The 16,844-nt window shown below is 40.7% G+C and overlaps 1 protein-coding gene across 2 annotated transcripts in view; it reads right to left on the reverse strand.

Moving 5' to 3' along the window:
* Positions 1-16,844, reverse strand: part of Arfgef2 (ADP-ribosylation factor guanine nucleotide-exchange factor 2 (brefeldin A-inhibited)) — an 83,944-nt gene that overhangs the window by 11,323 nt on the left and 55,777 nt on the right. For both annotated transcript variants that reach the window (XM_005392338.2, XM_005392340.2), the window contains exons 24-32: positions 16,258-16,298; positions 15,990-16,159; positions 11,778-11,929; positions 8,093-8,265; positions 5,804-5,964; positions 4,199-4,329; positions 3,948-4,077; positions 1,496-1,631; positions 34-172 (exon numbers count right to left, since the gene is read on the reverse strand). In XM_005392338.2, the coding sequence (XP_005392395.1) occupies positions 34-172; positions 1,496-1,631; positions 3,948-4,077; positions 4,199-4,329; positions 5,804-5,964; positions 8,093-8,265; positions 11,778-11,929; positions 15,990-16,159; positions 16,258-16,298 (1,233 nt within the window). The remainder of the gene's footprint in view (positions 1-33; positions 173-1,495; positions 1,632-3,947; positions 4,078-4,198; positions 4,330-5,803; positions 5,965-8,092; positions 8,266-11,777; positions 11,930-15,989; positions 16,160-16,257; positions 16,299-16,844) is intronic.

Genomic DNA, 16,844 nt, shown 5'->3' on the forward strand with positions numbered 1-16,844 from the left:
GAGATAAGCAATAACCACAGTATCAACACTTACACATGTGGGATGGTGGTTTTGAAAATATCCAACATACAGTTGCACGTTTCATCCCAGACATCGGGACTGAATTTCTCTCCATTGGATATTACTAAGTTTTCTAAGCAATTTGTACCTGATCGAGCCAACTGTTCATTATCTGCAAATTAATATAAGAATATTTGTCATTAAACCTGAACTACTGTTTGGATATCAACCAGGGCCCAGATGCTATTTATTATAGAATGGAGCCTGCAGCTGCAGGACTTAATAGACTTTTAATTAAGGAAGCAAGGCTACAGACAGCAGTAAGAGTTTTATGGGTTAAGTATTTATTAGCAGGTAAAATGATTTATCATAGTATTGCTAAGAATATAAGAGGTCCACATTTTGTTACTTTAATTAACTGGCTCATCTATGAGAAAAAGTAAAAAGAAGATAGAAAATGGTAGACCAGTGTTTCTAAAAATTTACTCATGTACCACATTTCCAATTTCTGCCATCCAGCATTAGCTGTCCCATCATTTATTTTAAATCTGAGTTACTTTTTTTTAAAAACATAACTGAATTCAGCTCTAAGACAAAATTCTATAGAATCCAGATCTGCTCCACTAGTTGCCTATCCCTCACCTAAAATAAACTCACAACTACTCTAGCAAAAAAAAAATGCCCATTGCTTGACTCCAAATGCACATTTTTAAAAATTCTATTACACAAAATTTCGAACATATAAAAGCAGATAGTATAAGGCACAAGGATACATCTTTAAAATACAAACACATTCTGTCTTAAAGAAGTACTTTATAAACTGAAAAGTGGTGTTGTTTTTATGTTCCAATAACGTTTATTGACTGATTGATTGATTGATTGAGACAGGGTCTTGGTATGTAGTTGAGGCTGTCCTTGAACTCACTATGTAGCCCAGGCTGGCCCTGAACTCACAGCAGTCCTCCTGCCTCAGCCTCATGAGTACTGGAATTATAGGCATGCATCACCATGCCTGGCTTTTTTTTTGCTTGTTTGTTTTTGTTTTTTTGAGATAGGGTTTTGCTATGTAGTCCAGGTGGGCCTTAAACTCACTATGTAGTCCAGGCTGGCCTTAAACTCACCATGTAGTCCAGGCTGGCATTAAACTCATGGCAATCCTCCTGCCTCAGTTTCCCAAGTGCTAGGATTAAAGGTGTGTGCTATTACACTGGGCTTTTATTTTTGTTTTCTGGATTTTTTTGTTTGTTTGTTTCTCTAATTAAATTTAAAAATGCACATTTTCACCATTTAAACTGTATAACATGGGCTGGGGATATAGTTCAGCAAAACAATGCCTACCTGCCAAGTGCAAGGTCCTGAGTTCAATCCCAGGACCCCCCTAAATAAATAGACTGCACAATGTAGTCTTTAGTTTACATCCATTTTTTTTATAGAAAAAATTAAACTCTTGTTAATACTATATAAGAAAAATGACGCTTAAAGACGTGAAGAATACCTTGCTTAACACACCACTGCAACTGTGCAAATACGTCAGAAAGCAGCACTTCATTCAGAGCTTCATAAAACTGGGTAAACACATCACAAATGGCATAAAGTGCATGATTGCAGGTTGTTGTCATCCACTCAGACTTCTGAAAAAAAAAAAAACAAAAAACAATAAGTCTTAAAAACCACTTTCTCTGCACACTACTGGCAACACTGCTTGCCAAGACAAATACAATTTGGCACTAAGTATCAATGGTCCACATCCACTGACTCAGTAACACTACTACCAGGAATCCATCCTAGAAAAATAAAGACTTCTGGGCAAAAGTTTATGAAAAAATGTTTACCACAATCACATTTGTATAGTGAAAACATAGATACAATGTAACCTCCAACAATGTGGGCATTAATGAAGTATATCCATGTGTTAAAATATTAGTCATTCAAAATTAACATGAAATTATGCTAAACAGCCACTTCAAAAATTTAAATATTAAAAATAATGCCATGAAATTACCAGAGAAATATATAGAGTTATTTATGAAGCCATGGAAATGAGAAGGGTTGCTAAGCATGATTCCAGATGTGTAAACTAGACAGGAAAAAATTGGTCGATTTGGTTACATAGAAGCTAAAATATTTCCTTTCTTTTTTTTTGTTTTTTTGTTTTGTACCAGGAATCAAACTCATTCAGGTGCTTCTGCTGCTGAGCTATATCACCAGCCCTAATATTTCCAAACTAAAAAATAAATAAAAATAACAAAGCAGAATCAATTGGAACTCTTACATGTATGGTATTCATACATTTAAAAATAAATCAAAAAAAAAAAAAATAGCATTGGGCTGGGGATTTAGCTCAGCGGCAGAGCACCTGCCTGGCAAGCGTGAGGTCGTAAGTTCGATTCCCGGTACCAGAAAAAATAAATAAATTTAAAAAAAAACTAAATCAATAGAAAAAAGGTAAATAACCTAATAGGCAAGAATATGACTCACAATTCATTAAGGGAAGCAACACAAATGATCAATGAGGGAAAGTTTGCAACCTTACTAACAACCAAGAAAACCTTTTAGTGTGATGTTTTTGGCCTGTCAAGTCAACAGTGATTGAACAAATTGAAATATACAAAGAGCTGGAGTGAGTATAGAGAAACAAAAACTCTTACGCTTTGCTGACAGAAGTGCAAAGGACTGGATTTATCTGCGAGGCAACTTAGAAGTCTGTATAAAAAAGTTCAGGAACAGGCAAGCCCAACCCGACAGTGAGGGCTACCTGGTTCTACGGCAAAAACAAGTGAAGAACACAAGGAAAAGTGTAGCTACAAAAAAAATGTTCACTTCAGTGCTATCTGAAGAAAGAAAAACCGAAACCATCTAAATGTCTGTAGACTCTGGAACACTCACAGTTTTGCAGTCATTAAAAACTGAAGAAAAGTTAGTTGTGCAAAAACACTTCTGTATTTTGTTTAAAAAGCAATGCACACAGGTATGCTGAATCCAGTTTTCTAAAAAGGCACACGGTACCTGAAGGAGTTAACAGTGGTTGCCTGTGGAAGACAGGACTGTGGGTATCTGAAATTTTCCTTTGCTTCTGCCTGTTTTCTGATTTTGCTATAATGAATGTGTATTCATTTATAAGGAAAAAAATTTATTTACTGCCACACTGGACACTTAACCCAAGATCTTTGCACTGGGCTACATCCTTATCCCGTTTTTTATTTCAAGACAGGGTCTCACTAAGTTGCCCCGACTGGCACAAACTTGTGATCCCCCTGCCTCAGCCTTCCAACCAATGTGCTATGATTAATGTGTGTACCACCATGCCCAGTGACAAACTATTTTAAGATTAGAAAACTCTGTACTATAATTTCAACCATATTTAAACCATGTAGAAGTTGGAAATTTGTGAAAATATTAGCTCTAGTTTTTGGACAGAAGAATTTTTCTGTATGTACTGGGGTATTTCTAAAAGCATGGTAAAAAAGTTACTCTCTGAGCTAAAAATCTTAAGAATGAATATTCTCTCCTCACCTTTTACCTGTAGGGGACAGATAACAAAAAGACCTTCAAATAGCAAATCCCCCCCTCCTCAAAAAAAGTTTCCCATGTGCAACAGCATATCTAGTTCTAACTTCAGTCCTTTGAGGGACCAGCGACTTCCCACTCTTTACTGATAATCTAGAAATCTACACAGCAGCAGCTAAGCTCCCCAGCCAGGAGCCTGCTGAGCTGGCAAGCAGTCAGGACCAAGTAGCAGACTACGTGACTTCCTTCTTTTCCCTCTTCGGCAGATGTGGAGTGCCTGAACTGGCCGACACTAGCACAGGAGGGCCAAGAAGAGTGTCTGCATTTTTAAAACACCTTCAGTAGCCTGAACTTCAGACATCTGGGTAGATGACAATGCAATCCCATAGAGGCCAGACAACCTTTGGCCCTTTCATGTCCATGTTGTCCATGTCACCTACCTCTGACTGTTGTTCAGGAAGCTTCATATTGTCAAAAATCCGAAACACGATTCTGAACAGGTCCTGCCACCAGTGCTTTTCAAAGGTGTGGCCGTAGCTCTTCATGATCTCAAACATGACCGTGAGTCCTCTAGTAAAAATGAGTCAGACACAGAAGAGAGAATGGGTTAGGGAGGGAATGGAGTTAGGGAGTAAGAGTCGAGGCGCATTTCAGTGATATTAAGAGGCTACCACACTGGAGACCTGGTTACCTTGTCCGCACATCTAACTTGCATCTGTTAATGATGCGAGAGAGCTCAAATAAGATGGGGAACCAGCCTCGTACCCAGACTCTGTCGCCAGGAGCTACATTCATATCATCACTTGTGTATTCTTGTAGCACCTACGAGAAAAGTCACAGCTTAGAGGAGAGAACTGCAAAGGAGCTATGCAAAGACTGAGGCCTCACCTGTTTTATTCTCCTCAATTCACCATTCGGCAGCTACAAGAGGAAATCCCACAGAGACAAGGAGAGATAATCACCTGTGCAAAAGGCCCTGGAGCAGCTTCCCCATATGAACCCATGCACCTTAGTGAGTGTAAGAGTACATTGAATGGGGTATATCACAAGAGTCCTGGGTTTGGGAGGTGTTACACTGAGGAGGTCAAATGATGTTAGTAAAATATCCAGGGTGATTCAATACCTAAGATTTTTCTGGAATGATACTGTAATGCGTAGTACTTAAAAGTAGTAACAGCAACTCCTATATACCGCCTGCTTTTGACTGACCAGGAACTGTACAAGTGCTTTATATGGATTAATAATTCTCACAACAACCCCAAGAGGAAGGCAGAGATAATGGTCCTATTGTATGAATGAGTTAACTGGGTCACTAAGAGGTTAACTAAACTGTTCAAGGTCACACAGTCAGATCCAGCAGACTTTCCACATTCTGGATATGAAACCCCACTCTGGCCTGCCTCTGAATTATGATCTCTCTGCTCTGTAACTGCTCTTGAAATGGAACTGGAATGCATTAGGCAATTTCTCTCTGTACTTCAGTTGACTTCCCTGTGGATGGGATATAATTACCCATCTCACAGGTTAGACGTGGGGCTAAATGAATCAGCACACAGGAAATACCCACAGTGGTGCCTGACAAGGACCAAGTACTCAGTCAGTATTGGTTCTCATTGTTATCAGAGCTTAATGAGCTCTTGTAGGGACCAGATGGATACAGCGTCGATTCTCTGTAGAGAATACTGAAGAAGTGTGTGTATGTCATCGTAATTTAGGCATATTTATTTCTGCCTAATTTCAGTGTTTTGGAACTGTTACTTAAGCTACGTAGCCCAGAAAGATGAGACAAACAGGAAAATCCCATTTTTCAGGAGAAAACAGGGTGATATTTTTGGTGGCTGTGGTTGCTAAGGATGAAACCGAAATCTTACACATGTTAAGCACATTCTCTACTACTAAGCTACACACTCAACCCTCAAAGGTGATTTTTAAATGTGCTTCTTAGGCATGTCACAAAGCCATACTGCTATTTCCTAAAAGGTAGGTTTGTTTTCTTTCAAAAGAAAGGCCTAGCTCCTTGAGCTCTGCCAAAATACAAAAGCTAAAATACTATTATCTCCTACAAGAAAATTTTTTAGAATGCTCTATAAAAGTTCAGTACAAATAAAATAAATAATTTCATATATACAAAATAACAAAACGGCGTAATCCTGAAACGGTAGCACTTGAAATAAACATCTGGTGTAGGGGAAAGACACATCTCTAAAGATGGGCTAAGAAGCTCTTTGCTAGGAGGAAAGGTTTTTGCCCCACAATCCTCTCCCCTCCACACCTATGTGCAAGGGGGCAAACTCACCCGAGGCCTCTCAGAGACGTATTTCCCACAGAAGCGGATGAGCCGGATGGCCTCCATACTGGTGTCAGGGAAAGCGGCATTACAGGCAAACTCTGACAAGCACCTCACAGCATCCTGAAAGGAATCGATGGCTGCAGGGAAATGGTGCTGGAAGATACTTGCTGGGAAAACACAAGGCACATTTTTTATAAGACAAGGATGTAGAAAGGAGGATTAAAAGATAGACACACATGATTACTTTGTGGAAATCTAAGAAAAGTGCATCAATTTTTTTTTTTTTTGATTTGGTCTTTTTGAGACAGGGTCTTGGTATGCAGTTCAGGCTGGCCTTGAGCTCATTTTATGGCCCAGGGTGGTCTTGAACTTGCAATGACCCTCTTGCCTCAGCCTTAAGAGTGCTGGGATTACAGGAGTGCGCCACCACGCCTGGCTGTAATGTCAATATTTTTGAAGACAGCTTTTCTTACTAAAATAATTTTCTTACTAAATTATTCAGGAATGAATGCACTGAGTACACCTTAGGCTAAACTGATCTCATGAACTCAAGCAGTGTTGTAAAGGCCCAAATATCCATTCATCCGTATTTCTTGAGCACCAGCCATGTGCAGAGGTGACCTAGGGCCCTGCAATTTCCCTGCAGATCAAGTGAGTATCCTATCACATGACCAAAGGCAGGACCAGGGGCTCCTGGTCAGTCCAGGGTGGAGGACACTGCACATACTCTGGGCTGCACTGCCCGGGTACAAATCCTGACTCCCCACTTTATAACTATGTGATTTAGGGCAAGTTGCTCTTTTCTGTGCATCAGTTTCCTCTTTGGTAAAATGGAACAATAGCAATGGTACAGGTTGTTCTTGTTACAAATTATGGGGTCTGTTTGTTTTTAGTAGTTATGTTCTTTACAGTTGCTGTGAACACTGAGTCAGAGAATATTAAACCTCTGCTCTTAGAGAAAATTATGAAGTTCTCATGAGCCTCTGGTCACATTTTCATCAACTGATCAGCATATAACCTTGTCAGAGGTGTGCTGCTCTCCGGAGGCACCGTATGTAATGGGTATTATTGATGCACTTACACTGAATTCACAGCCAACAGCACTACAACGTTTGCCTGAAGGAAGCTCGTCTCATGTGTCCTTTCCCCACAAGACACACTCCAACCTTTCAGTACTCAGAAGCACTGGCCGACACTCAAGCACTACTCTCAGAGGCCATTTTAAAAGGTGAAAGATTTATACGATCTGAAGAGAAACTAGAGTATCTTAGAGGCCATTTTAAAGAGTAAAATGAGCAACAAAAAACATAAAAAATATGGCACTCAAATGACTGCAGAAAGGACACTTGTCTGTGGCATGAAAGCTGAAATAAGGCAGAACATCCTCTTGTTTCACCTCAGTTAGGAATGTGTGATTTCATTTTTTTGCTGTTCTGTGTATGCATCATGTTAAGGTTTAGATCTAAAATGTCTCTCAAAACTCTCATGTAGCTGGGTGTGGTGACACACACCTGTAATCCCAGCACTAGGGAGGCTGAGGCACAAGGATCATTTCGAGTTTGAGACCTGTGCGGGCTACAAAGTGAGCTCAAGGTCAGCCTGAACTGCACAGTGAGACTGTCTCAAAAAGACAAAAAAACAAAAAAACCCTCATATATTCAGAAGTAGGGCTTTTGGAAGGTGATTAGACCACAGGGGTGAAACACTCATCAGTGGATTAATCCACTGATCATTCACAGCTGAATGTATTGTTAGGAAGCAAAGCCTGGTTGGAAAAGGTGGGTCTCTGGGGAGGTGACCTGAAAGGGTGTATTCTTGTCCCAGCTCTTCTCTCTGCTTCCTGGCTGCCATAGGGTGAGCAGCTACCCTCAACCATCCCCTTCCACCATGCTGTTTTTATCTTAGAGCCAGATAGCCATGGACTGAACCCATGGAAACTGTAAGCCAAATAAACCTCTCTTCCTTTAAGGTGAGGGTGTCAAGTACTTTGTTCCAACAATAAAAAGTGACTAATACAAACATGTTGGCAAATGACTATAAAAGCATATAAATAGTGAGTCTGGGGTTACATATATATTGTGGTGAGCTGGTGGATTCAGAAATATGGAACCTGCTAGTAATGAGGACTGACTGACTGTACCTCCTTCACAGTGCTGCAAAGAAGAATATATCCCAAGTGTGTAGAACATTACCTGTTACATCACAGCTCAACAGAACTAAAGCAAGAAAGTGCCTATAGATAGTAAAATAGACAACAAATAAGTGGTCACTTGCACAAAGGACAGAGGCACTTACTAACAATGTGGCCTGTGGTCTGGAAGGCCAGCTCCACAATGTTCCCATCATGATCAGAGGCTGCCTGGTGGAACACAGCAAAGATATTCTTCCAGCCTGAGCGGATGTTGGCTGCCTGGGAATTCACCATCTGAGCGATGCAGCGGATCACCATATCCCGAATGGTTGGAGATCTAAAGAGGAATAGGACAGCCATGTCATTTATACTTTGGGGAGAGGGGACAGAAATGAACACAGCTCATCTTTTAGAAGTAGCACCCCATGTTCTAAGTACACAGTGACCCATATTCATTCAGGCTCTATCCCTATTGTTATTTCCATTCTGAGCTCAGCATGATGTCTACAATTAGCGTTGCTATCCTAGAACCACAAAATAATAAACTCGAAGATGAAAAGCCAACCCCACGGCTGGCAGAGCAATAGGATGGAAAGGTCTACAAAAGGATGGAAAGGATGTCAAGGTCCACAATGGCAATGTGGGCTATGGAAAGGAAGTTGGGAATGCTAGTCTCTGACTTCTTTTAAGTAAACACTACACAGCATGGGAGTGAAGTCATTGTCGGATTTCTGGGAAGGGATATATGTACATGATAGATGCACTAATATCAACCAGATTATACATATATAATTTGAGATGCAATATCTTAAATTTAACTATTACCAAATAACAACTAAAGATCGAGAAATGGCCCGTTCTTTGAAAGAGCAGCAACATTAAACGAGGTATTGACTGAGTATCTTTAGCAGACTAGCATATATGTCTTGAAACCTATTAAGATATACACAATTATTGGGAACACCATTATTTCATAAATAGTGAGAAGCTGTACTACATAAACCTACTGCTTCTCTATTACTAGCTTTGAAAGTCACTACAGTGGACTTTAGATCATAGATTTTACCTTCCAGGAGTAAAGTGCACATCTGCATGCTGAACCGAGGGTAACTGATTATAGGAAAGGCCATTGAAAAGGTAAAAAGAAAGACAAAACAGAAATGAGCTGAAGGCCAAGAAGTAAATATGCCACCTGCAGATTCTGGAGGACTATTCACCTGGGTAACTTCAGTATCTGGTAAAACTGAATTTGTGGTAATCTCTCCATGCAGAAAGATACAACTTATGGCAAGCATTATTTCTATTTGTGTGTGTGTGTGTATGTGTGTGTGTTGCAAAGACTGAACACAAGGCCCCACACATCTATCACTGATCTACATCCCCAGGCCTTGAACTAGATGTATTTACTAAAGCAGTTTTGCCCAGTTGTTAAAGGTAATATAGAATGACAGCACATTTTGAAGAATACAGGAAAGGTGTAATAAATAGTAAGCATTTAATGCATTATAAACTATGGAACATTTTCAGCAGCTACACAATTTTTTTGGTCTTTTTATGAAACACAGTCTTGATATATAGTTCTACGTGGCTTTGAGCTCACTGTGTAGCCCAGGTTGGCCTCAAATGCTCAGTGATCCTCCTGCCGCAGCCTCCTGAGTACTTGAATTACAGGTGTGTATCACCACACCTGGCAAGCTACACAATATTTTATGTTGTTCTGTGTAACATTTACTTTAGCACTTGTATAGTTAAATGGTTTGTTTTTTTTAAAAACTACTTTGTGTCTCATAATGTCTTATTATATTCCTTTTTTCTCACTCTTTCCCTCCCTCCCTTCCTCTAGTTTTCCTTTTTTTTTTTTTTGGTTAAACATGGTACTGGGGATTGAGCCCAGGGCCTTCACACTAAGTTATATACCCAACCTTTTTCACTTTTTTAAAATTTTGAGACAGGATCTCACTATGTTGCTAAACTGCCCACCCTGGCGTGATAGTTGCCATCCTTCTGCCTCAGTCTCCCAGAATGCTGGGATTACAGCTGTACACCATCACACCCAGCTTTTATTATATTTCAAATTAACTCCTTCAGAGAGTTATGGAAATACAGAATTACTAAGTCAAAGGGCACAAAAATATTAAGGTTCTTGATGAATACTGCCAAAATGCTTTTGAAAATGTTCTAGCAAGTTATTCAATCAACAGTTGCTGGTAATGTGTTTTCAACTGACTGCCTCTGTGCAAATGCGGGGGCAGTCTCAGGACGGGCCGGAAGGCCTGGGGTCAGGACCCAAGTAGTTCTGTTGCCACGAAGCATGAGCACAGTGCTTAGCCACAGGAGGACTCGGTTTCCTGACACCCTCAGCATTGTTACCACAGGTAAGTGTGAGTTTCTGTACATCTACTAAAATCAGGGGTGATAACAGACCGTAGGTGGGCTGCATTTTGATTTTCTTAATCAGTGGTAAGGCAAGAACACAGACACCAAGAGAAAGAGACACATCAAGGACACTTTCCTACTGTCTGTCTGTTCACTACCACAACGGTCTCCTCTGGCTTAAGGCCTTCTAGCTTGTGGGCTTCACTTGCTTTGAAGATCTGTACTGTACATTTTAGGAGAGGAGGCAGACACAAAGAATTATATCCCCCAGAGCGATCCTGACACCTCTTCTTATGCTCCATGGCTAATTCACCAGTATATGGGGTTGGCTTTCCTCTAAAAGGAAGCAGAGTCCAATCCACCACTGTCCCTACTACAGGCCTGGTCCAAACTCGAGGTTACATGGCCTCCTACCTTACCTTGTTGCTTTTCATTTTCCACAGATAAATGTGGGGAGAGCCTTAAAAATATGACCGTTCACTTCACACCCTTCTGCCACAGGGGTTTTGCTCTGACTGGTCCCACAGTCCTTTTTTGAGCATTGAGTTTTTATTAGAAGTAGTATGTATGATAGGCTGAAAAAAAGACTCAGTGCTTTTTGAAGGAGATCAATTTTTTTTTTTTTTTTTGGTACTGGAAATCGAACTCAGGACCTCATGTTTGTCAGGCAAGTGCTGTGCCACTGAGCATTATATCCCCGGCCCTCAATTTCTGATTTAAAGAAAAAAAAAAGTCACAATGAGTCATATGCTGTGAAAAAAGGTTGGGGAATATAAAGATAAATATGTCCCAGTCAGTCTTTCATACCTGGGAATTAAAAATATTTTCTTCACAAATGATTCCAAATGGCAATGATTACAAATTACAAATGACAGAACTGGGAATTACAAATGTTTTCTTTTTTTTTTTTTTTTTTGTTTTTTCTCCGGTACCGGGAACTGAACTCACGACCTTGCGCTTGCCAGGCAGGCGCTTTTTGCCGCTGAGCTAAATCCCCAGCCCCTACAAATGTTTTCTTTATTGCTATGCTCTCTGCACTTAATAGTGGTATCTAGCAGACGGCAAGCCTCCATAAACACAGGCCAAGTCAGCAATTACGCCAGAGGGACCAGTGTCCTGACCTCCTTTGTCACCTCTGGGAGCAAAAGTGCTGGATCACATAGTTCTTGTCCTATCTGAGACTGCTTCAGCAGTGGCTCCTTCTGCACACTGCCTCAGCACTGCCCCAGTGTGGAGGTGTGACACCTTTATCAGTTGCTATGGTATCGACTCTCTTGGGAGGGCTGTGCACGGATCTTAGCGTCATTTACCTCAGAATGAGGTATGTAAATCACAATCTGTGCATTCCACTTGCTTCTACCAATAAGGGCAAAAAAAATCAACCATGTAGTCAGTGCTAAGAGGGAGTTTAGACCCCAAAACCTTAGGTGCCGGGGAATGTGACTGAAAGTTTTCCATGATGATGTACATTACCTGTTTTTCTTCATAATATGCTCAAAAGGCCTCAGAAAATCTTTCTGGAAACGGAAATTGGCTAATTCACCCTTCTCGAGAAACTTCATGGACAGCTGTCTCAGTGAGTCTACAGCAAAGATAGCCACGTCTTCATTGGGGTTGCAGCCAACCTGAGCGGAAATGAGGAGGGCGGAGGAACAGGTGCAGGGTTAGCATCTGGGGGTGCGGGGCTCAGACAGCAGAGACGACAACCTACTGCGAAACACACACCAGGAGAGCACTTGCAGGGAGAAAGACAATGCTGCTTCTTGGCTATGACCTGTCTAATTTTATTCAAGTGTAATGATCAGTACTGTACATTTAATTAACAGGACTTTCAAAATGTGCCAGTTTGTTTTTAAGAATTGCACAATACACATAATAGAAAATTTACCACCTTAAGAGTTTTTTTTTAGGGAGTGGTTTGCTAGGGCTCAAACTCAGGGCATCACTGAGCTATACTCATGTCCCCATCTTAATTTTTTTTGGTAAGGGGATACCAGGGATTGAACCTAGGGCCTTTGCATGTGGTTTTTAGTTTGAGACCAGGCTAGGTTCTCACTCGGTCACTAAACTGCCCAGACCAGGCTCAGACTTGTAATCCTCCTGCCTCAGCCTCCCAGAGTGCTGGAATTACAGGTGTGCACTACCATGCCTGGCTCATCCTAACCATTTGAAGTGTATTTCAACAGTACAGTCACATTACTGAATATACACTCTCTAGAACTCTTTTCAACTTACAAAACTGAAACTGTACCCATTTTACAACTCCCCAGATGTTATTTAATTATACCTAAGTATACACGAGGTGTCAAAAGATTTTATAGAATGTTTTTTCATACTTTCCTAATATCTGTTACTTAAAGTAAATGATTATTAAAGTGAATACCATCAGCCTTGAAAAATTCTGCAGAAATATCGAGGCTTTTCAATGTTCTTAAAAATTGCCCTTGCTTACAGTTTACCTATTTTGAAGGGCTGGAGTTACATGTATACATTTTGTTGGTGCTTTTCAGACTTTCCACCCAAGAAGAAAGCACAGTAAGGGAATGTTCCCGCCAGCCCTGCTGTAAAGGGATCTGGGGCATCTGGCTGCAACCTGGTCTGTAAGAAATTCTGCAGACATGTAGTCTGATTTGAAAAGCTGTCTTTTGTCTGATTTCTGTTTTTTTCAGTCCTGGGGATCAACCCCAAGCCTTACCCCGGCAAGAGCTCTACCACTGCAGCGCACCCCCAGCCCCATTTTTTTTACAATGCTGTTTCCTTAAGCAAAAGAGTATTTCCTTCCTAAAAATCTGGCCAAAACAGATACTTCGGGCAGACACCCTATGCTTACTGTCCAGGTCTGCTCACCCCCGGCCACAGAACCTGCTTCCTACCAAGGGGCCATTCACATAACTTTGCTAAGTTACAGCCGTTCTGAGAGCTAAGTTACAGCTGCACTCAGCCTTCATTTCTTCAGCCCACGAGATCCTCCTGTGCCCCTGCTCACAAGGGGATACGGAACATCTTTTCAATATGGTGGAAAGAACTAAGAGTCCCACAGTGAGCAACTTAGTTTTCCATGCCTGGGTGTGGAACAGCACCGATTAGATGGAGTGGGCATCTGTAACGAAGTTGACAGCCGTGAAATGTCTAATGGTTACCTGCCAGCCTATGTTCCAAACCTGCCCATAAGCGGCCCACAGATAACTGAGAAGTGCCCCACAAAGACTGTTCACAACAGAATTTCAGGTGGGAAAAGTGACTCGTACAAAACGATGTTCCCTCTGAAATGTAGACTCTGAAGAGCTGGGAAGTGTTTACAAAACACTTCTGGATGGTCATTTCTGGGAGAACAAAGGATTCTATAGCTGTGAGCCAAAACATCTTGTGAAGTAAATGAGCAATGTCTGTTGCAGCTTAGCTATCACAGTCTTGGATAAGAATACAGGGCAGAGTAATGGTAATGAGCTGCATTTGCTTTCTCAAGCAAGTTCACCTCAATTTCTTCAACTGGTCTACTAAGAATTTATTTACCCAGAACAGCAGGAAGATGGTGCTAATTTAGTTACTAGATAAAGGTGTAGATAAAACCTTTACCCTTTACTCAACGCATCATTCCTGTGCTTCTCTCCTCACTATGACTCAGGTAAAAGGTCACCTCTAGAGAGTCCCTCTCTGACCATGTCATCTCAAGAACTATATGGCACTGCTTGACCTTTCCCAACCAGTTAATGTATCACACAATGTGGACGAATTCCAGGCAGGTAGGGGCAGCATCCGTCCACCGCCCCCCATACAAGGCTCACAGACACTGTGCTAAACAGAGTGAGGGACATTAATTTGAGTTGATAAGAAAACAAAGAACTTCTACTAGCTGCTATATCAAGATAAAAAAATGCTACACTTGGTAACGCCTCCCCCCACTCCAGCCTCCTGTACTGGGAATTGAAACCAGAGCCTTGCATTGAGCTACTACATTCCAAGCTCTTTTTTAATTTTTAACTTTGGGACAGGGTTTTGATATGTTGTCCAGGTTAGGCTCAAACTTGGGATCCTTTTGCCTCAGCCTCCCAAAGTGTTGGGATTACAGCTGTGCTACCACACTCGGCTGACAGTGCTCACTTCAGTGGGGTGCGGGAGCAGGCCACCAGCTGCCTGTGTGAGCTGATGGTGCTAAACTCTTCCCCGCCTCACACTGAGTGACATTACACCGCCTCATGCTGCAGTGAATTGGCCACAGTGCGGTATCAGTACCACAGGTAAATGACAGGTATCACTTGCTAGCACCCCATCGATTGATCTATCTCCCAACAGAAAACTACTTTTTACAATTCTTGCGCATTCAATGTAGAGTCATTCTTTTACTAATACTATTTCCAAGCATCTGTGTTGTAACGCTTCATCTCTAGAACTGACAAATTTTTCTTAGGATCGTGAAATGTATTTGGCAAGAAAATAGTATTGTCAAGCTTGTATTTTCCTTAGGAAGCAAATCACATCACACACATCCTTCTGATTGCCCCCCCCAATTTTATTATAGTAAGATGTGTATCTGATTTTTTATTTCTGTATGCATATAATGAAACCTCCAGCAGACAGAAAGTTGTTCAGTATGGCTTATTCCTAACAGTTGTCAGCTTTAGAAGACAAAGTGTGTTTGGCTTGTTTCTGATTTAAAAACAAATGTTAGTGGTACACATCTGCAATCCCAGCACTCAGGAGGCTGAGGTAGGAAGATTTCCTTGAATTTGAGGCCAGCCTGGGGCTTCAAGCCAGCCTGAACTACATAGCAAGAACTGGTCTCAAAAAAACAAATAAAACAAAACAAAAAAAAACCCCTAAATGTTAATTTCCAACAAAGCTTTCAGAAGAGTAGCAATAACAGAATGATGCCGAATATAAGAAGTGGTGACATTTAGTATCAAAACTCTATGGAACATAACTTCATCTTAGGTCATTAAGGAGACATTTTATGATTTCAGAATGCCTCCAAGCAAGAATATGTTTGTCCACTAATTACACTGATCTTTTTGTTATTAGCCTATATCATGGATATGGGATATTAAAGTATTTTCAATACCACTGGATTTTTTATTCATTCTATATCAATTCTCTTAAACTTAAGCATAACATTACTCCTATTCAAGATGCCCTTGATTCTACAAGGAAAATGACTTAATGGCACCTAAAAACCAGAGTCAAGCCTCTGTTTTTTATTTTATGAAAAAATAAAACAAAATTTCATAACAAAATAATGAAAGAATAACAATAGCTAATATACTGTATATCATTATCTTCAAAGTAGTTAGTATATAAGACACAGATGAAAAAGATTTTTTCACCTGAGACAGGGACTCACTATGTAGTTCAGGCTGGCCTTGAATTCATTACGTAGCCCAGAATGGCCTTGAATTCACAGCAATCCTCGTGCCTCAGCCTCCTAAGTGCTGGGAGAGGTGTGTGCCAGCATGCCCAGCAAGATTCTTTTTTTTTTTTTTTTTTTTTTTTTGGGTACCAGTGCTTATGCCGCTGAGCTACATCCCCAGCCCCCCAGCAAGATTCTTACAAAGAAGAAATGAACAGATAATAAGATGGAACTTTCTTTTTAATAAACTAGTAGTATAAACAAAAAAGGATCAATTTTTTATTGAATTCAGCTGTATACTTTTTATACTGATGAAGTAGTTTTTGAGCTTGAAAATTTACCTTATTGAAGTGATCTCCAATCACATGCCATATTCGGGACCACTGCAATCGGATCCGATTCATGTTGTAGTATGATATTTCTACGATCTTCTGCAGGCTGAACATGCGAGGATGGTGGGGGGAAGCCAGTTCATCCATGGAAACAGCACACAGCCAGCGGACAAAGTCAACTACAGGCCAGACCCAACAACATGCATGGAGCCTAGTTAGTAACAGGCAGTAACAACATGAGGCTTCTGTAGTTGTCACAGGCAAGTCAAATACATACCTATTGCATTTCCATCCAGTCTGGTAGAGCCAGTAAAAATCCTAGGAGGACAATTACAGACATAAAAAAGTAAACATTAGATTTGGAAGAAGTTTCTCAAACAGAGCAGGCAGAGAAGAAATGCTTCAGGTCTGGTACTTCCACCAAAATAAATGATAAGGCATCAAAAGTAAAAAAATGGCCAGTGGGCTGACAGCAGAAAAGTCTACACTGAGAGAAGAAAGGGCCTGGGAAGGAGTCGAAATGTAATAGCATGTGACGTGATGTCAAGAGATTGGCGGAGGGAAAACCTTCAAAAAGCTGCTCCTCTGTAAGAGCAATGAGAACACTGACAAAAAATTACCAAAACCAACTTTTCCAAAGTTGAATTCTTGAAACGAACCAAAAGCTAACAAAGCCCTAAGGAGTATACTTTTTAAGAAGAATGGCTGAATCTGAACAGCAAATGCTGTGGCTTTTCAACCTGGCCTATTTCTACTGCCCTCTCCACAACTCTACAGGAAGCCTCTTAAAAAGCATGCATCAAAGATAGGGTGCCTTGCCTATGTCTTGTATTCTGAGTAACTACTTTTTTTTTTTTTTTTTTT

Source organism: Chinchilla lanigera, unplaced genomic scaffold, assembly GCF_000276665.1.
Source record: "Chinchilla lanigera isolate Chin_1 unplaced genomic scaffold, ChiLan1.0 scaffold00044, whole genome shotgun sequence".
NCBI classification, from domain to species: domain Eukaryota; kingdom Metazoa; phylum Chordata; class Mammalia; order Rodentia; family Chinchillidae; genus Chinchilla; species Chinchilla lanigera.